General features: G+C 45.0%; 1 protein-coding gene across 1 annotated transcript in view; it reads right to left on the reverse strand.

The window, feature by feature from the left end:
- The window catches only part of col22a1 (collagen, type XXII, alpha 1), a 463,862-nt gene that overhangs the window by 111,494 nt on the left and 331,159 nt on the right, over positions 1-21,209 (reverse strand). The window contains exons 25-32 of the mRNA XM_070888428.1: positions 18,241-18,294; positions 12,125-12,178; positions 11,959-12,003; positions 10,767-10,829; positions 9,101-9,154; positions 8,967-9,008; positions 3,174-3,206; positions 2,205-2,258 (exon numbers count right to left, since the gene is read on the reverse strand). Of these exons, the coding sequence (XP_070744529.1) occupies positions 2,205-2,258; positions 3,174-3,206; positions 8,967-9,008; positions 9,101-9,154; positions 10,767-10,829; positions 11,959-12,003; positions 12,125-12,178; positions 18,241-18,294 (399 nt within the window). The remainder of the gene's footprint in view (positions 1-2,204; positions 2,259-3,173; positions 3,207-8,966; positions 9,009-9,100; positions 9,155-10,766; positions 10,830-11,958; positions 12,004-12,124; positions 12,179-18,240; positions 18,295-21,209) is intronic.

The following is a 21,209-nucleotide window of genomic DNA, read 5'->3' on the forward strand; positions in this document are numbered from 1 at the left end:
AATCAGGGATGCTCAAGAGGCCAGAATTAGAGGAGCGTAGATATCTCGGGTGATTGTGGGGCTGGAGGAGATCACAGAGATAGGGAAGAGATAGAGGCCATGGAGGGATTCGAAAACAAGGATGAGAATTTTGAAATTGAGGCATTGCTTAATCGGGAGCCAATGTAGGTAAGCGAGCACAGGGGTGGTGTGTGAACGGGAGTAGTGCGAGTTAGGACACGAGCTTCCGTGTTTTGGATGATCGCAAGTTTTCGTCGGGTAGAATGTGGGAGGCCAGCCAGGATTGCGTTGGAATAGTCAAGTCTAGAGGTAACAAAGGCATGGATGAAGGTTTCAGCAGCGGATGAGCTGAGGCAAGGGCGGAGATGGGCGACGTTACGGAGGTGGAAATTGGTGGTCTTAGTTATGCCACGGATATGTGATTGGAATCTAACTTCAGGGTCAAATATGAGTTTGCGAACAGTCTGGTTCAGCCTCAGACAGATGTTGGAGAGAGGGATGGAGTCAGTGGCTAGGAAATGCAGTTTGTGTTGGGGACCGAAAACAAGGACTTTGGTCTTCCCAATATTTAATTGGAGAAAATTTCTGCTCATCCAGAATTGGATATCAGACAAGCAGTCTGTCAATTTAGAGAGCGTGGAGGGGTCGAAGGAAATGGTAGTGAGGTAGAGCAGGGTGTCATCAGCGTACATGTGGAAACTGATGCTGAGTTTTTGGATGATGTTGCCAAGGGGCAGCATGTAGACCAGAAATAGGAGGGGGCCAAGGATAGAACCTTGAGGTACACCAGAGGTAACGATGCGGGAGTGGGAAGAGAAGCCATTGCAGGTGATTCTCTGGCTATGATTAGATAGATAAGAATGAGACCAGGCGAGTGCAGTCCCACCCAGCTGGACGACGGTGGAGAGGCACTGAAGAAGAATGGAGTGGTCAACCGTGTTAAAGGCTGCAGACAAGTCAAGAAGGATGAGGAGGCCTAGTTTACATTTATTACAGACCCTCCAGCAATACTTCCCCAATATGTTTATCACCACAATGTTTGGTTCAGTTCTGCAATCTGATCTAGCATCAATCCAACCCCAGCTAAGTCTGCAACAGTGGCATAACAGGTGTAATACGGAAGGGAGTTAACTGCAACTCTCTCTTGAGCAGCAAATTTGACAGCTTTTTAAAGGTAAAAATATATTTGAGAGGATTTCTTGCCCATGGATAGAGAGGGAGAGGGAGAGGAATTAAACGTCCCCCTTTAACTATATTTCTCTTTTAAGTAGTGATGGATGTGAAAGTAAATTGGACAGTTTGACTGAGTAGTGAGATCTTGTGCTGAGTGGCTGGATGGCTCCCTCTTCCCTTTTACCTCTCACCAGTTTTCTCCCCTTTATATGCTGGGGTTCAATTCCATGAGTGCCCCTCGTCCTCTAATACCTTGCCCATCTGGCCACTCTTCAGTTGTGAGCCCAAAGAGTGAATGTCACAAGTCTATTTGGCCATGGGATGGGTAGTGGATAAAGGGGAATCGCTGAAAGCTTGATTCTGTCCTCACTAAAATGTCCATAAAACACATATTTTCCCGCAAGGGTCACTGGATAATGGTCAAGGCCGAGCATTCTGGTTAATTTTCCAACTTCTGAGCTCAAGGTTGCTGTGGTCAATTGTAATGCCTTTATTGTAACTCTGGCTGAGTTCAGTGAACTCACCACATTCCAGGGGGCAAACCATCAGGGTCTGCACAGCTCACTTTTACAGTGGACAACTCATTTTCACATTGAGCCCGAGTGGGAAGGCTGAAACAGAAGTTTATCTCATAATGATTTGCATTCTCTGCTGCCATTAAATATATTCTTAAAAGGGGCTCTTTTCCAGGCCTTGGACATATAATTGCAGTGTCACCACTTGGAAGCCAGCACAGACTAGAGATCGAGTCTGACGCCTTCCTGATCTGCATGGGTCAGTATCATGCGAGGTGGTGCACTTCCCCATTGAGCCATTGTTCAGATTTTGTGCAATTTATTTTTTATTAAAGGGGCCGCTTTTAAGGAGGGTCTTTATATCAATGAGACACTAATGTGGTGCTTGCACCCAATGTTAACATAGGCCATATTTGTCACGATTCTTTTATTCATCCTCCTGTGCAAAGTGACAACAATGTTCCCATGACACGGTGCTTTAAATAAAGACCCTTAGTTCAGAGGGCTACTACTCACAGGCTCTCCTGGCTCTCCTGAGTCGCCTTTCTCTCCTTTCTCTCCAGGCAAACCCTAAAGAAAATCAAAGAAAAGGAAAGGAAGTGGCTGTCAATCATTATTCTCCAGCATTACATCTATGTACATGTGATTAAATAGGAATTCTCACCATTGGGGAGGTTTTCTTAAATACATACGGGGCTAGAATTTCCACAGGGAAATTCCTTGATTTCCTGCTGTAACTTCAGAGGAAGATTGGCCGAAACCCTCAAGAAATGACTATTTCTCCCTTTCTTTGGGTTTTCCACTGATCTTCTAAAGTTACTGCGGGAAATCTGGAAACGCCCTATTCCGCCCCACCCAACCATTGCAGAATTTCCGAGTAATAATTCTCTCTCTCCCTCCTCTTTTGAAGGCATTGACTCTTACTGGAGGTTATGGCTCCACATATCTTGCGTGTCCTGCAGTATTTTTGCATTCTTCAAGTGCAAACTTATGTATTGAGTGTCAGCAGGCTATTTGACTACACGGAGTATTACAACCGATTGCAGCTTTATCCTCAACAGACATTGTTAGAAAAGTTGCATTCATAAATCCATTTTGAATTAAAGACTCCATTTTGTGAGTAAAAGGTAGCTTCGTCAGAGATTTGCTGAGACGGCTAGTATCTGGAGAAAGTCAACAAGATGGTTGAATCTATAAGACTGCATCTTGCTTGCTCACGAATGACTCTATCTGGTTGCCATCTAAACTTTCAACATCAGAGTAAGGTAGTCTGCGTGGTTTTATGTATAGGAAAAGACAAAGATGACTTCTTCTGACAACTAAATGTTTCTTCTTTTCTGTACATATAAGTAGATAAGGTAATGACCTGATTAGGTAATCTATGTTACGTCTTGACAAGATAATTTATGTTATGTTATGTGGTGAAGATGAACATTACCTCCAACAGGTTCAATTAGATAAAATCAGTGCTTATTATATACCTACCGGTATCCCAGGTACAGAAAAACCTTCAGTCGCCTGAAAAGAAAAGGACAGAGAACAAATTTAGACCCATTTGCGTGAACTTGTTCCTGTTTTGTACACTCATTTATTCTGGAGTATGCCATGCGAACGGCTGGCATGCTGGCTAGCTGATATCTACTTTCCATGAAAGTGGCTCAAGTGCTAATATTACCTTCCCTGACATTGTCTTGACTTTACTGCACACATCTTCAATGCTTTTTTCCTACAGTTTGGTGAATCATACATTATTGCCTCCAAAACCTGTGCCAGAACATGACTCCATGGTCTCTGAACATGTTACCATCATATGATTTTCTACCAAAGTTACATTCATGAATCACTATGGGCTCAATTTTCCCCAGTGATTTGTGCCGTTTTTTTAGTGCCGCTGCTTTTTTTGGCCTGTTAAAAAATACAAGTTTTCCCAATCAATTTGCACCAGCTTAACTCAGTTAGTTACGATTTTTTTAGGTTCATTTTTTTTTTTTTGAGTCAAAGGGGATGTAGCCAGCCACCCACACCAATTCTGGCCGATTAGGCAAGTTTGGCCAGCTCAGAGTTACTCCAGTTCTTCTTAGGTTGGCGTATGTGGCTTCTGTACAAAAACCTTTTGATGAGTTAAGAAAATTGGTACAGGTAAGTAAATCAGCGCAGCAGATGCATGGACAGCAGCAGCAGGAGAAGTAAGAGAGAGTGGGAGAGAGGCGGGGGCAGCCTTTCGGGGATAGGTGCAGGGACTGGGACCGGGAGGCCGTTCGGCCTGGGATAGGTACAGGGACCAGGAGGGAGGAGGCCATTCAGCCAGGGACAAGTGCGGGGACCGGGACTGGGAGGCCATTTGGCCTGGGATAGGTGCGGGGACTGACATCGGGAGGCCATTCGGCCAGGGATAGGAGCGGGGACCGGGAGGGGGAAGCCATTTGGCCAGGGATAGGTGCGGGGACCGGGAGGGGGAAGCCATTTGACTAGGGATAGGTGCAGGGACCGGCACCGGCAATGGGGGGGGGGGGGGTGGACTTTAATAATTTAATGGAAGTAAGTTGCTGCAATGTTTAATGTACTTGTGCTTAGTAAGTTGCTGTAATGTGCTTGTGCTTGGTTGCTGTGAGCTGGCTGTAAGTGCCACTTTCCAGCCTCAGCCCGCATTGTGTCCCTGGTTACCGTGGCAACCCGATCTTTTTGGCGCAGATCAAGGCTCCACCCACAAAACTAAACGTCAGGCTAGGCGGCGCAAAAATGAAGAAATCAAACGGGGAAACTTGGAAGATTTTTTTTGGGCGTACTTGCACCCCAAAGTAATGGGCGTAACTCTTCAAGTACACCAAAAAACAGCTTTGGGGAAAATTGAGCCGAATAGCTGATGCCTCTTTCTCTGACTTAGAGGCCCTGGACGACCATTCTGCTCTTTCTCCATTTCTGCCACTTGCTGCATTCATTATTTAATCCCACCCAATGGGTATAGATAGCTTCATTCTTCTCACAGAGCAGTGATTGGATTGCTGCATTTAAAATCACCCATATGCTTCAATGGAGCAATGAAAATCTTGCTTCTTTCCATTACATGGGGGGGGCGGTCTATAACCAGGGGATATGGATATACAATTAAATATGAGATTTAGGTCAGAGATCAGAAGCTTTTTAAACTTAGGGTTAGCGTTAGGGTTAGGGTTAGGGTTGTGAGACTGTGGAATGCCCTAACTGAGTTAATGACTGAAGCAGAAATTATTCAAGAACAAGTTGGATAAGCAGTTGAAGGAAAAGGAAATAAAGGCATATGGGAACAGAGTGGACATAAGATTAGGATGAATGCTCATGTGAAGGATAGACACCAAGGTAGACTGGTTGGACTGAATGGCATGTAGCTACTGATGATAATTTGTTGATAACAAACTTTGCCCCATAAACTGACAGAAATTCTACTGAAATAAATAGCTCATGGACCGACATTGGCTTCTAGTCCGGCAACACCTCGATTTTAAAATTCTTATCCTTGTGTTCAAATCCCTTCTTGACCTTGCTCCTCCCCTATCTCTATAATCTCCTCCAGCCCTACGACCCTCCGAGATCTCTGCGCTCCTCCAATTCTGGCCTCTTGCATATCCTTGATTTTCATCGCTCCGCCATTGGCGGCTGTGCCTTCAGCTGCCTAGGCCCTAAGCTCTGGAATTCTCTCCCTAAAACACTTTGACCTAGCTTTTGATCACCTGTCCTATTATCTCTGCATATGGCTAGATGTCAAATTTTTCTGATAACACTCCTGTGAAGCGCCTTGGGATGTTTTTATTATGTTAAAGGTGCTATATAAATGCACGTTGTAGTTGTACATTGCAGAAAGCATCAAAGGGTCTCCTGGAGCTTTGCTTGGTTGGGAGTCAAAGAGGAATATCCCAGAAATTTTCCTAAATTGGCCACAGATTATTTTTCTTGCTTCTCCCCAGCGGCATAATCATTAGGGGATGGGAAGATGGTACATGAGGTTATTCTGCCTCCTGAACGGAACGGGCTTGCTGGCCACTCCCAGGTTCTTTTCATGTGTTATTTATATAAAGCTATTTTTAAATAGTAGGAAAGGAACGAATGAAGAACAGATTTGCACAGGATGAATGTTTTTAACTGAAGTACATTAAAAGGGAATCACTATCAGTAAAAATTGTTTTCATACACATGTCAAAATTAGCACTATTGCATTAGAACTGAGTCACCCAACTTAATGCTTTTGTGATGTGAAGATGATATAATTAGGTAGGTGGGGTCATTGATGGTCCTTTAAGGATAGAATTCCAAGGAATCCCCAAAATGTCCTATCCAAGCCCAGCATGTAGACACATTGCAGTGTGCTCATACTAATTATCGGATTTTTATGCAGGTGGTTACCCTGCATTTTAAATGGGTTAACACTTCCGTAAAAGTAACTCAAACAGCAATATGACACAAGCATGTTAAGCATCTGTACTTGAACTTCACCCAAAACAAGTTCTACCCTAGAGTTGAAGAAAGAAAGAAAGACTTGCATTTAGGGTTAGGGTTTTTCCGTATTTATATAGCGCCTTTCACAACCACCAGACGTCTCAAAGCGCTTTACAGCAACTTTTAGAGTGTAGTCACTGTTGTAATGTGGGAAACGTGGCAGCCAATTTGTACACCGCAACTCCCACAAACAGCAATGTGATAATGACCAGATAAGCTGTTGTTGTTATGTTGATTGAGGGATAAATATTAGCCAGGACACCGGGGATAACTAACCTGCTCTTCTTCAAAATAGTGCCAGGGGATCTTTTACATCCACCTGAGAGGACAGATGGGCCTCGGTTTAATGTCTCATCCGAATGTGGTTGAATTTCAAATTTAGTTGGAGGGTGAGAAAATTGGATCTCAAACCAGTGTCCTAACCTTAAATAAAGGAGATGAGGGCAGTGTTGAGTAAAGTGGACTGGGAATATAGATTAAAGTATGGGACGATTGATGAGCAGTGGCAGACATTTAAGGAGATATTTCATAACTCACAACAAAAATATATCCCAATGAGAAGGAAAGACTGTATGAGAACGGATAACCATCCATGGCTAACTAAGGAAATAAGAGATGGTGTCAAATTGAAAACAAGGGCATACAATGTGGCCAAAACTGGTGCGAGGCCAGAGGATTAGGAAAGTTTTAAAAGTCAGCAAAGAGTGACAAAAAAAATGATAATAAGAGGGAAGATAAATGATTAAAGTAAACTAGCATGAAATATAAAAACAGATAAGAAAGAGTTTCTACAGATACATAATAAGGAACAGAGTGGCTAAAGTAAATGTTGGTCCCCTAGAGGATGAGACTGGGGAATTAATAATGGTGAACAGGGAACTGGCAGAGACGTTGAACAAATATTTTGTATCGGTCTTCAAGGTAGAAGACATTAAAAACATCCCAATAGTGGATAATCAAGGGGCTATAGGGAGAGAGGAACTTAATACAATCACTATCACTAATGAAGTAGTACTCGGTAAAATAATGGGACTAAAGGCAGACAAGTCCCCTGGACCTGTTGGCTTACATCCTAGGGTCTTAAAAGAAGTGGTTGCAGAGATAATGGATGCCTTGGTTGTAATCTACCAAAATTCCCTGGATTCTGGGGCAGTCCAAGCGGATTGGAAAACTGCAAATGTAGTGCCCCTATTTAAAAAAGGAGGCAGTCAAAAAGCAGGAAACTATAGAACAGTTAGCCTAACATCTGTCGTTGGGCAAATGCTGGAGTCCATTATTAAGGAAGCAGTAGTGGGGCATGTGGAAAAGCATAATTCAATCAAACAGAGTCAGCATGGTTTTATGAAAGGGAAATCATGTTCGACAAATTTGCTGGAGTTCTTTGAGGATGTAACGAGCAGGGTGGATAAGGGGGAACCAGTGGATGTGGTGTATTTGGATTTCCAGAAGGCATTCGATAAGGTGCCTCATAACAGGTCTCTGCACAAGATAAAAGTTCACGGGGTTGGGGGTAATATGCATGGATAGAGAATTGGCTAACTAACAGAAAACAGAGAGTCGGGATAAATGGATCATTTTCCGGTTGGCAATCAGTAACAAGTGGGGTGCTGCAGGGATCTGTGCTGGGTTCTCAACTATTTACAATCTATATTAATGACTTGGATGAAGTTTGCTGATGATACAAAGATGGGTGGGAAAGCAAATTGTGAGGAGGACACAAAAAATCTGCAAAGGGATATAGACAGGCTAAGTGAGTGGGCAAAAATTTGGCAGATGGAGTATAATGTGGGAAAATGTGAGGTTATCCACTTTGGCAGAAAAAATAGAAAAGCAAATTATAATTTAAATGGAGAAAAATTGCGAAGTGCTTCAGTACAGAGGGACCTGGAGATCCTTGTGCATGAAACACAAAAAGTTAGTATCAGGTACAGCAAGTAATCAGGAAGGAAAATGGAATGTTGGCCTTTATTGCAAGGGGGATAGCGTATAAAAGCAGAGAAGTCTTGCTACAACTGTACAGGGTATTGGTGAGGCCACACCTGGAGTACTGTGTACAGTCTTGGGCTCCGTATTTAAGGAAGGATATCCTTGCAATAGAGGCTGTTCAGAGAAGGTTCACTTGGTTGATTCCGCAGATGAGGGGGTTGACTTATGAAGATAGGTTGAGTAAGTTGGGCCTATGCACATTGGAGTTCAGAAGAATGAGAGGTGATCTTATCGAAACATATAAGATGATGAAGGAGCTCGACAAGTGGATGCAGAGAGGATATTTCTACTCATAGGGGAAACTAAAACTGGGGGACATAGTCTCAGAATAAGGGAGTTGTAAATCTATGGAATTATCTGCCCCAGAGAACTGTGGAGGCTGGGTCATTGAATATATTTAAGGCAGATTTTTGAGTGATAGAGGAATAAAGGGTTCTGGGGAACAGGCAGGGAAATGGAGCTGAGTCCACAATCAGATCAACCATGAACTTATTAAATGGCAGAGCAGGCTCAAGAAGCCAGGTGGCCTACATCGATTTCCTTATGAAAGGCAGCACCTCCAACAGTGCAGCACTCCCTCAGCACTGCACTGGAGTGTCGGCCTAGATTAACGTGCTCAAGTCCCTGGAGTGGGATTTGAACCCATAACTATCTGACTCAGAGGCAAGTGTGCTATCCACTGAGCCACAGCTGACAGTTCTTGAAATTGTCTGCAAAAGAGGCTAGTCTTGTATTGGAACTGATGAAGTGTATGGGACAATATTATCCAAACACTGATTGTTACAAATAGGGAAGCTTATTTTGTCATTTGCTGTTACTCACCATCCCTGGTAAGCCTGGAGTCCCGGGAAGTCCAACAGATCCCTAAGACACAAGATAAAGAAACCGATTGTAAATAGAGGAAGGCTCAATGCTCCATTTCATTTCAATTCTCATTTTAATGAAATGTGTCCTACCTTTTCACCTTTTTCTGATTTTGGACCAATAGGACCTTCTTTCCCTGGTTCTCCCTGTGAAAACACAACATGGTGCATAAACGGTCTAAACTTTCAAAAAACACATCCACGTTCAGCTGTGACTATGCCTGTTGCATCAAGGTATCATTCTGTCTGACTCTCCATCGCCTACTCTCATATAAAAGAGAAGATGCATGCAGAACATTTTCAAACCCATCTGCACAGTTGTTTTCCAGATAAAGTTTTAATCCACACATACACTGGGGAAGAAACTGATTATGCGTCTATTTTCGGGGCATATAACCAATGGCGTGCAGATAGCCCATGTCAGAAACAGTGGGTCCAAGGCTTACTCTAAATTGGGCCTTGGGTCTCCTTTCAAAACTTTGAGAGACCTACCAGGACCTATTGCATCTCCAGAAGCCGCTCTTTCATTTCAAGTGGCTCGATTTCACCCTGCTTGTCTGACTGGCAGTGGCCCTGGGTAAGTCCTGTGGAAAAGGACAACAAGATACCAGGTTGTCTGACAGCAAATCTCAGGTATGCTGTGGAGCTGGGAGATGCTCTCCTTTCCTCCTGGCTTTTAAAAAATTCAATCCTGGGGTCTGGGTGTCATTGGCAAGGCCTGCATTTATTGCCCATCCCTAATTGCCCTTGAAAAGGTGATGTTGAGCCACTTTCTTGAACCGCTGCAGTGCATGTGGTGAAGGCACTCCCATAGTGCTGTTAGGGAGGGAGTTCCAGGATTTGGACCCAGCGACGGTGAAAGAACGGCAGTATATTTCCAAGTCAGGATGGCGTGTGACTTGGAGGGGAACTTGCAGGTGATGGTGTTCCCATTGGCCTGCTGCCCTTATCCTTCTATGTGGTAGAGGTCATGGGTTTGGGAGGTGCTGTTGAAGAAGCTGTGGCGAGAGTTGCTGTAGTGCATCTTGAAGATGGCACACACTGCAGCCCTGGTACTCCGGTGGTGGAGGGAGTGAATGTTTAAGGTAGTGGATGGGGTGCCAATCAAGCGGGCTGCTTTGTCCTGGATGGTGCCGAGCTTCGTGAGTGTTGTTGGAGCTCATCCCGACAAGTGGAGAGTATTCCATCACACTCCTGACTTGTACCTCCATATTAAACTTAAAAAAAAAAGAATTTGACTTACGTTTTGTAGTTAGCTGTTATTGAGCTGAGTGGAGGAGGCCCGGTGCCTGCTCTGCTTCGGGCTATGCAGTTTAGGGCAGGGATCCTAAAACAGGTGATGGGCTCCTCACTCACATATGTAAGCAGCCTTCCTAGTTTACGCATAGTGGAGGAAGAGTGGCCAGCCAGGAAAGCATCAGAATCGTTGAGGTGACAGAGGCATAAACGAGGGTTGAGTGAAAGTGAAGCTGAGGTCGGGGTAAGTGATGCTATGAAGGTGGAAGTAGGCAGTCTTTGTGATGGACAGAATCTGGGTTAGCTCGGGGTTGAATAGGATGCCGAGGTTGCGAGAGGTCTGATCCAACTTGGGACAGTGGCCATGAAGGGATTGCAGTTGGTGGCGAGGTTATGGAGCTTGTGGCAGAGGGGGCTGGATCTTCCCAATAATGAGCTCTGGTTGGATGTAAGCCCATGCCTTAGATCTTTAACAATATAATGTGCTATCCGGTCTATAAAAGAATAAAACATAGCCACTGACCTTCTCCCCATTTAATCCCCTTGAGCCCGGTAGTCCATGTGATCCTGGAAGACCAGGTTCTCCCTGAAAAGAGGAGATGGTAAATAACATGCATGAAAAAAAATTCACTATGTCCTTGGTTTAAAATGATTTCAAATATGTGCCATGCAAAACAGGAGATGAAAGTAAACCACACTACATTACAGTGAAACAACTGAATGTTGCCTTTCATTAGTCATTCTTCATTAGTTGGGCTACTAACTTTCAAAAATTGGAAGCCTCTTTGGCTGCCACCCTTTTTTTTTTACCAACATAAGGTGGTAGAAAACTTCACCTCCCACGGCATGTGGTTGCAATCATACTATTTAACACTTGCCAAGCTTGTAACTTTGTCTTTTTCTTAGCAACCAAGATGACTAGACTCGTTTAAATATAAGGGCAAAGCTATAATGTGCCAATTCACTAATTCTATTCCCTGATCAGTACTGTTCAGATGGCTGCATCATTACTGATGTTTGAACATTTACGTTGACAAGTATAGAAGGGCTATGAAGCAGCACTTTGGGTTATTAAACAGCAAGAAGTGAATAATCCCCCCAGGACATAAAAGTCAACAGGCAAGTTCCTGGTGAAGGTGCTTGATCTTTGCTTGACACTTGCCACAGCCACTGATCAGAAGCAGCCGAGTAACTACGGACCTTGGAACATGTTACCTGGCCTGTTGTTGGTCAGGGAAATAGGGGAGAGAGAAACAAAAATCCCAACTACTAACAAAATAAATTTAAATATGGAAAGATTTGATTGAAAAATAAGAATGGTACATTGACACCCGATGAAAATTACATTGGCACATCTGATCTGCACACCTTCAGCCAGGATCCGAAGGTGACGATTTTCTTTATCAGGTATTCTCTGTCAGGTGGGTGACTCGGAGACTGCCAACAAGATGCAAGCAGGAGCAGCCAAGTGTGGAGCTGCCTGATCTCCGACAGGCACCGACCCACAGCAATTGATCGGATCAGCTAGCTCAGGACTGGCCAGAGATTGAACCTGGGACCTGTATGGTCAGGATTGCTCCACGGATGCACTGGGACACAGGGGACAATGGAAAATTTGGGAGTCAGAGATGAGGAGGGATTCACATGTGCACTAGTTAAGGAAGTGGGAACAAACCCATTCAGAACTGTGAGTGTAGTTGAAAGCCTTTCCTTACCTTTTGTCCACTGGGACCTGTGATACCTGGTAACCCAGTTTCTCCCTGTTCAACAAGGAATAGAAGGTAAAACATACACCAGCAACTTCCCCGCCACAGTGAAAAGTTTTCATACATTCAAAATAAATATTCAGCAGGAATAAATAAATCTGTATCTTTCCCCTACCATTTCACCAGGTTTTCCAGGGAAACCATCCTGTGCTTGTTCTCCAGCTTCTCCCTGTGTTAGTCAAAGGTGAAAGCAGAGTGAATCAGGGATATATTCTGCAGGGATCATTGAAAATGACGGTTCCAATCCATTACGCTTCAAGTGGTCAATATCATTATACTGTAATATCTGGTGCACAGCCTGCATTGGTATAAAATATCGCGACGATTCCAAAAAAATGTTTTTTACATTAGCATACAAATCACAGCCCCATATTCGATGGTTGTAAAAATTTGGCTTATGCACTGGATGTAATGATCATTTAAATGCTAGAAAGCAACCTTTCAAATCAACAGGGGTAAAATTCCTTGCTGTTGACATCGTTTCTCCAGGGTTTCTACTGATCTTCTGCCAAAGTTATAGTGGCAGATTGGTAGTACTCCCATGGAAATTACTAGCGACTGACAATTTGTATTTATACAGTGTGTTTAAAGTAAAATAAAATCTTCCCAAGATACTTCAGAATGAAGATAGATAGGACAACAACTATGACGGAGAGATTAGGAAGAATGAACATAAGTTTGGGTTGAAAAGGTGAGTTTTGAATAGGTTTTAAAAGTGAAGAGAATAGGGGGAGGTGTACATGGAAGAATTTCCAGCCAGTGGATCTGAGGCGGTTGAAGACTCTACCACCGATGCTGGGGTGAAGGGACAGGCAGGGAATACACAAAAGGCTGGAATCTAAGAGTACAGAAGGTGATATAAGCTGGAGGAGGTGTGAGGATGTGCCAGCATTTGAAGAGGACAATGAGAATTTTAAATTTCGTGCATTGCGCGACAGCGACTCATTATAGGTTGGTGAGGACGGGGACAAGGTAGTTTAAAGAAAGAAAGACTTGCATTTTGGTTTTGAAAGAGGTGGTTATAAAGATAGTAGATGCATTGGTTGTCATCTTCCGAAATTCCATAGATTGTAGAATGGTTCACGCAGATTGGAAGGTAGATAATGTAACCCCACTATTTAAGAAAGGAGGGAGAGAGAAAACAGGGAACTACACACAGTTAGCCTGACATTAGTCATGGAGAAGGTGCTAGAATCTATTATTAACAGGATACTTAGGAAATAATAATAGGATTGGGCAGAGTCAGCATAGATTTCTGAAAGGGAAATCACGTTTGATAAATCTGTTAGAGTTTTTTGAGGTTGTAATGAGCAGAATAGATAAGGAGAACCAGCGGATGTGGTGTATTTGGATTTTCCGAAGGCACTCGATAAAGTGCTACACAAAACCTTATTAAACAAAATTAGGGCTCATGGGGTTGGAGGACAGGTGCAGCTTCCAAAATCCGGAGTTCCGGAATCCGGAATGTTCCGGAATCTGGGACGATTTGAGGCAGGGTCGTCCGTAATCCGTAAAAGGTTCCGGAATCCGGACCGGACGACCCTGCCGACCTCGCCGCTGCCTGACCTCGGGGCCTCGTCTCGCCGCCGCTTGCCTCGCCGCCCTTACCTCGGGGCCTCCTCATTGGTCTGCCCAAACACCACCCCGACGACGACATTCTTGGTAGGGCCCTGCCCGACGACAGCATCCTTGGCGGGGCCACTGGCCCGACAACCTCCTTGGTGGGGTCCCGCCCGATGACAACAACCTCTGCGGGGCCGGCCCACCCAACGAACTCCACGGTGGGGTCCCGCCTGATGCAAACACCTCCTCGATGGGGCCCCAGTGGCCCGCCCGACGGGGTCGGCTCCATGACGGCCTCCTTTGTGGGCACCCACTCGACGACCTCCTCGGTGAGTCCCGGACGGCCCGAACAGCTCCTCGGCATGTACCCCCACCTTCTGACATTCCGAAATCTGGAAATACCCGAACCTGGGCTCAGGTGTTTCCAGATTTGTGACGTCAGAAACACATTCCAAAGTCCAGAAAAACACAAAATCCGGAATGGCCTTGGTCCCGAGGGTTCCGGATTCGGGATGCTGCATGTGTAATATACTAGCATGGACTGAGGATTGGTTAATGGCAGAAAACAGGAATAAACAGGCCATTTTTGGGTTGGGAGGCTGTAACTAGTGGAGTGCTGCAAGGATCGGTGTTTGGGCCCCTGCTATTCATAATCTATATCAATAATTTGGATGGCACCAAATGTAATGCTGGTTGAACCTCTCTTGTCTGGCACTCGCTTACCTGGCACCACCCCTCATCGGACACCATTCCCAGCCGTCGGGTGGTGCATGCGTAGACCGCGGCTGGTCAATATTCTTCCTCCAAGGTAAGAGTGTTACCATTAGGTCAAGCTAACATAAGTTAGTTGCTTCAAACACTACCACAAATGCAATAAAAAAAACTAATGTGGTTTTCCCCACTGCATCGGTTGGTAAGTAGTAGAGTGTGGAGTAAGTAGTAGACCATGGAGGTTCCAGGTTTAGTCCAGCTTCTGTGCACAGTTAGCTGATCCCGCTAACACTTCGGGGCCCACCGGCCTGCCGACACAGGGCCCGCTGGGCATGTTCGGGCCGCCGACCTCCTCCCGCCCCCCGACCTCGGGCGACCTCCTTCCCCCACCCGCCCCCCCCCCACCTCGGGCCGATGACCGCCACTTATCCAGCAAAATCCCTCATTCGGCACAGGCCAGGTCCCGAGGGTGCCGGATAAGGGAGGTTCAACCTGCATATCCAAGTTTTCTGATAATACAAAGCTAGGTGAGAATGTAAGTTGTGAGGTGGATGCAAAAAGACTTCAAGGGGATATAGACAGGCTAAGTGAATGGGCAAGAACATGGCAAATGGAATATAATATGGAGAAATGTGGTTATCCATTTTGGTAGAAAAAATAGAAAAGCAGAGTATTTTTTACATGGTAAGAGATTGGGAAATGTTGATGTTAAGAGGGTGCCCTTGTACATGAATCATGAAAGTTAACATGCAGGTACAGCAAGCAATTAAGAAAGCAAATGGTATGTTAGCCTTTATTACAAGAGGATTTGAGTATAAGAGTAAAGTCATCTTATTGCAATTATATAGGGCACTGGTGAGACCACACCTGGAGTATTGTGTACAGTTTTGGTTTCCTTATCTAAGGAAGGATATACTTTCTTTGGAAGCAGTGCAATGAAGATTTACTAGACTGATTCCTGGGATGAGAGGGCTGTCTTATGATGAGCGATTGTGTAGAATGGGCTATACTCTCTGGAGTTTAGAAGAATGAGAGGTGATCTCGTTGAAACATACAAAATTATTTCAGGGCTTGACAGGGTAGATGCAGGGAGGATATTCCCTCTGGCTGGGAGTCTAGAACCAGGGGTCACAGTCTCAGAATAAGAGGTCAGCTATTTAGCACTGAGCTGAGTAGAAACCTCTTCACTCAGAGTGTGGTGAATCTTTGGAATTCTCTACCCCAGAGGCCTGTGGAGGCTCAGTCTTTGTGTATATTCAAGACAGAGATCAATAGATTTTTGAATATTGAGGGAATCAAGGGAAAAGGGAACTGTGCAGGAAAGTGGAGTTGAGGTAGAAAATCAGCCATGATATTGAATGGCGGAGCAGGCACGAGGGGCCCAATGGCCTACTTCTGCTCCTCATTCTTATGTTCTTATTCATATAGTGCCTTTCACGACCTCAGGATGTCCCAAAGCACTTTACAACCAATTAAGTACTTTTGAAATGTAGTCATTGTCGTAACATAGGAAACATACATTAAGTAGATTTGAGCTTTAACAGTGTAGATAGTATTGTGAGATGAGAAAGAAGAGATTGTGTTGCTCAGCAGGAATCAATACTGTGTAACAATTTGGAAGGTTTCTCAAGGTGCACAAATCATGTGACTGACTAGATGAATCCTTGGAAATCAATGAGGTCAACATATCTGGAAAGCTGGCTGCACAGGTTAGAAACATAGAAACATAGAAAATAGTTGCAGGAGCAGGCCATTTGGCCCTTCTAGCCTGCACCGCCATTCAATGAGTTCATGGCTGAACATGCAACTTCAGTACCTCATTCCTGCTTTCTCGCCATACCCCTTGATCCCCCTAGTAGTAAAGACTTCATCTAACTCCTTTTTGAATATATTTAGTGAATTGGCCTCAACTACTTTCTGTGGTAGAGAATTCCACAGGTTCACCACTCTCTGGGTGAAGAAGTTTCTCCTCATCTCGCTCCTAAATGGCTTACCCCTTATCCTTAGATTGTGTCCCCTGGTTCTGGACTTCCCCAACATTGGGAACATTCTTCCTGCATCTAACCTGTCTAAACCCATCAGAATTTTAAACGTTTCTATGAGGTCCCCTCTCATTCTTCTGAACTCCAGTGAATACAAGCCCAGTTGATCCAGTCTTTCTTGACATGTCAGTCCCGCCATCCCGGGAATCAGTCTGGTGAACCTTCGCTGCACTCCCTCAATAGCAAGAATGTCCTTCCTCAAGTTAGGGGACCAAAACTGTACACAATACTCCAGGTGTGGCCTCACCAAGGCCCTGTACAACTGTAGCAACACCTCCCTGCCCCTATACTCAAATCCCCTCGCTATGAAGGCCAACATGCCATTTGCTTTCTTAACCGCCTGCTGTACCTGCATGCCAACCTTCAATGACTGATGTACCATGACACCCAGGTCTCGTTGTACCTCCCCTTTTCCTAATCTGTCACCATTCAGATAATAGTCTGTCTCTCTGTTTTTACCACCAAAGTGGATAACCTCACATTTATCCACATTATACTTCATCTGCCATGCATTTGCCCACTCACCTAACCTATCCAAGTCGCTCTGCAGCCTCATAGCATCCTCCTCGCAGCTCACACTGCCACCCAACTTAGTGTCATCCGCAAATTTGGAGATACTACATTTAATCCCCTCGTCTAAATCATTAATGTACAGTGTAAACAGCTGGGGCCCCAGCACAGAACCTTGCGGTACCCCACTAGTCACTGCCTGCCATTCTGAAAAATTCTCATTTACTCCTACTCTTTGCTTCCTGTCTGACAACCAGTTCTCAATCCATGTCAGCACACTACCCCCAATCCCATGTGCTTTAACTTTGCACATTAATCTCTTGTGTGGGACCTTGTCGAAAGCCTTCTGAAAATCCAAATATACCACATTAACTGGTTCTCCCTTGTCCACTCGACTGGAAACATCCTCAAAAAATTCCAGAAGATTTGTCAAGCATGATTTCCCTTTCACAAATCCATGCTGACTTGGACCTATCATGTCACCTCTTTCCAAATGCGCTGCTATGACATCCTTAATAATTGATTCCATCATTTTACCCACTACCGATGTCAGGCTGACCGATCTATAGTTCCCTGTTTTCTCTCTCCCTCCTTTTTAAAAAAGTGGGGTTACATTGGCTACCCTCCACTCAATAGGAACTGATCCAGAGTCAATGGAATGTTGGAAAATGACTGTCAATGCATCCGCTATTTCCAAGGCCACCTCCTTAAGTACTCTGGGATGCAGTCCATCAGGCCCTGGGGATTTATCGGCCTTCAATCCCATCAATTTCCCCAACACAATTTCCCGACTAATAAGGATTTCCCTCAGTTCCTCCTCCTTACTAGACCCTCTGACCCCTTTTATATCAGAAAGGTTGTTTGTGTCCTCCTTAGTGAATACCGAACCAAAGTACTTGTTCAATTGGTCCGCCATTTCTTTGTTCCCCGTTATGACTTCCCCTGATTCTGACTGCAGGTTCGTGAGTTCACCAGCAGTCAAAGGTTAAGCAGAAGAAGATTTAATGTAATTTATTTTTTGGGGGCAAGGCAATGAAAACTATACATTCCCTTCCAGTTTGCACTGCTGTTAAGTTGGGAAGGCCGAATTCTGCACATGCACACTCAAATGTACCCACATATGATTAATTACCAGTCTTCAACAGAGGGGATTGTATAGATTGCTCTTCGACCTCGCCTAGCACAGTCACAATGCAAGACTGCACATTTCTCAGTTGCGCTACTTGGCCATCCGCTGATGTCAGCGGGCGGTTCCCGGCTGCTCTCCCCTCCCGCCCATTCCAGGCCACCCTGAAAGTGGCACTGGGTGGATCTTCAGGAGGAATATCGGTGGCAGTCAGCGGCGGCAGGTGATGAGGTGCTGAAAATCGGCTCCTTAGATTTTAGTGGAGAAAAAAATACTTGCCTTGAATCCTTGAGGTCCAGGGAAACCATTTTTCCCATCTATCCCAGGTGCACCCTGAAAATAGATAAATTAGAAAAGATGACAAGGTTGAGATTATTTTTATAAATAGGATAAAGAAATTCGAACATAACATTTCCAAGGGTAGATAAAGTTTTAAGATCACAAGTTTGGACACAGAATTAATCTCCATTATAGAATCTATACTTAAATTAACATCACTAACCCCATTAATTCCATATGGGTTGAACTGAAAAACAAAAAAGGGGCGATCACACTGGTGGGAGTGTACTATAGGCACCCAAACAGTGAGAGGGAGATAGGGATGGGGGTGGGCAGTGGGTCCTTGCAGCATTGGTTTTAGGGGTAGGAAAGTACTTTGGAGGGTCGAAGTTAGGGCCAGAAAGGGTTTAGACAGTGGGAGGCGTATGTTGAGGGAGAGACAGTTGAAAGATGGCTGCAGATGGCCAGAGGAAGGTTTGATCGGGGAAAGCTCCCTAGGGAGCTGCTATTGCATTCACCATCTTGACATAAAAGTCCGACTGTGGTAACTACAGAGGAATTTCCTTGTTGTCAGCCACTGGGAAAGTCATCGCTAGAATCCTCCTCAACCGTCTTCGTCCTGTGGCTGAGCAGCTCCTCCCAGAGTCATAGTGCAGATTCCTTCCACTACGGGGCACAACGGACATGATTTTTATGGTGCAACAACTGGAAGAGAAATGAAGGGAACAGCACCAACCCTTGTACATGGACTTCTGTGCCTTGCAAAGGCTTTTGACACTGTTAACCGTGAGAGACAATGGAGCATCCTCCTCCATTTCAGCTGCCCCAAAAGTTTGTCGCCATCCTGCTCCACGTTGGCATGCAAGCTGTGATCCTGACTAACGGATCCAGCACAGACCCAATCAACGTCCGAACCGGGGTCAAGCAGGGCTGCGTCATCGCGCCAATGCTCTTCTCGATCTTCCTCGCTGCAATGCTCCACCTCACACTCAACAAGCTCCCCACTGGAGTGGAACTAAACTATAGAGCCAGTGAGAACCTGTTCGACCTTTGTCTCCTCCAGGCCAGATCCAAGACCATCCCATCCTCTGTCGTCGAACTACAGTACGTGGACAATGCTTGCGTTTGCGCACATTCAGAGGCTGAACTCCAAGTCATCATCGACATCTTCACCGAGGCGTACGGAAGCATGGGCCTTACACTAAACATCTGTGAGATAAAGGTCCTCCACCAACCTGACCCCGCCACAAAGCATTGCCCCCCAGTCATCAAGATCCACGAAGTGGCCCTGGACAATGTGGACCACTTTCCATACCTCGGGAGCCTATGATCAGCAAAGGCAGACATCGACGACGAGGTTCAACACCGCCTCCAGTGCGCCAGCGCAGCCTTCGGCCGCCTGAGGAACAGAGTGTTCGAAGATCAGGCCCTCAAATCTGGCATCAAGTTTATGGTCTACAGGGTTTTTATAGTGGTAACCGCCCTCCTGTATGGCTAGAGATGTGGACCATATACAGTAGACATCTCAAATCACTGGAGAACTACCACCAATGATGCCTCCGGAAAATCCTGCAAATCCCCTGGGAGGACAGACGCACCAGTGTTCTCAATCAGGCCAACATCCCCAGCATCGAGGCACTGACCACACTCGACCAGCTCCATTGGGCGGACCTCATTGTCCACATGTCGGATACAAAAATTTCCAAAGCAAACGCACTACTCAGAACTTCTACACAGAAAGCGAGCCCCAGGTGGGCAGAGGAAGTGTATCAAGGACACCCTCAAATCCTCCTTGATAAATGCAACATCCTCACCGACACCTGGGAGTCCCTGGCCAAAGATCGCCCTAAGTGGAGGAAGAGCATCCGGGAGGGCGCTGAGCACCTCGAGTCTCGTCGCCAAGAACATGCAGAAAACAAGTGCAGGCAGCAGAAGGAGCATGCGGCAAACCAGAATCCCCACCCACCCTTTTCTCCAATGACTGTCTGTCCCACCTGCGACAGAGACTGTGCTTCCTGAATTGGACTGTGAACTCACTTTTGGAGTGGAAGCAAGTCTTTCTCCATTTCGAGGGACTGCCTATGATGATGATGAGAGGGAGATAGAAGAGCAAATATGTAGGCAAATTTCTGAGAAGTGCACAAACTATAGGGCAGTAATAGTTGGGGATTTCAACTATCCTAATATTAACTGGGATAAAATTAGTGTGAAAGGTACAGAGGGTGCGGAATTCCTAAAATACATTCAGGAGAATTTTTTAGTCAGTATGTATCAAGCCCAACATGGGAGGGGGCAGCTCTGGATTTAGTTTTCGGGAATGAAGCTGGGCAGATGGAAGGGGTTTCAGTGGGAGAGCATTTGGGAGTTAGTGACCATAATTCAGTTAGATTTAAGGTAATTATGGAAAAGGACAATATAGACCAGGAATAAAAGTTCTAACTTGGGGAAAAGTCAATTTAGCTAAGCTGAGAGGTGATTTGGCCATAATAGACTGGAAACAGCTACTTGAAGGTAAATCAGTGTCAGAGCAGTGGGAGGCATTCAAGGAGGAGATCTACAGGGTTCAAATCAAATAGATGCCCGAAAGAAAAAGGGTGGGACTAAGAAATCTAGAGCCCCCTGGATGTCTAGGGACATGCAAGGTATGATAAAGAAAAAAGGGAGGCTTATGACAGCTACCACGGACTAAATAGTGCAGAATCTCTGGAGGAGTATAGAATGGGCAGGGGTGAAATTAAAAAGGATATTACGAAAGCAAAGAGAGAGCATGAAAAATTCTTGGCAAGTAAAAGCAAGGAAACCCAAAGATGTTTTATAAATATATTAAGAGCAAGAGGATAACTAAAGAAAGGACAGGGCTTATTAGAGACCATGAGGGTAATCTGTATGTGGAGGCGGAAGATGTGGGTATGGTTCTTAATGAATACTTTGCGTCTGTTTTCACAAAAAAGAGAGGGGCGATGCAGACA

This window comes from Pristiophorus japonicus, chromosome 1 (assembly GCF_044704955.1).
Source record: "Pristiophorus japonicus isolate sPriJap1 chromosome 1, sPriJap1.hap1, whole genome shotgun sequence".
Lineage (NCBI taxonomy): Eukaryota > Metazoa > Chordata > Chondrichthyes > Pristiophoridae > Pristiophorus > Pristiophorus japonicus.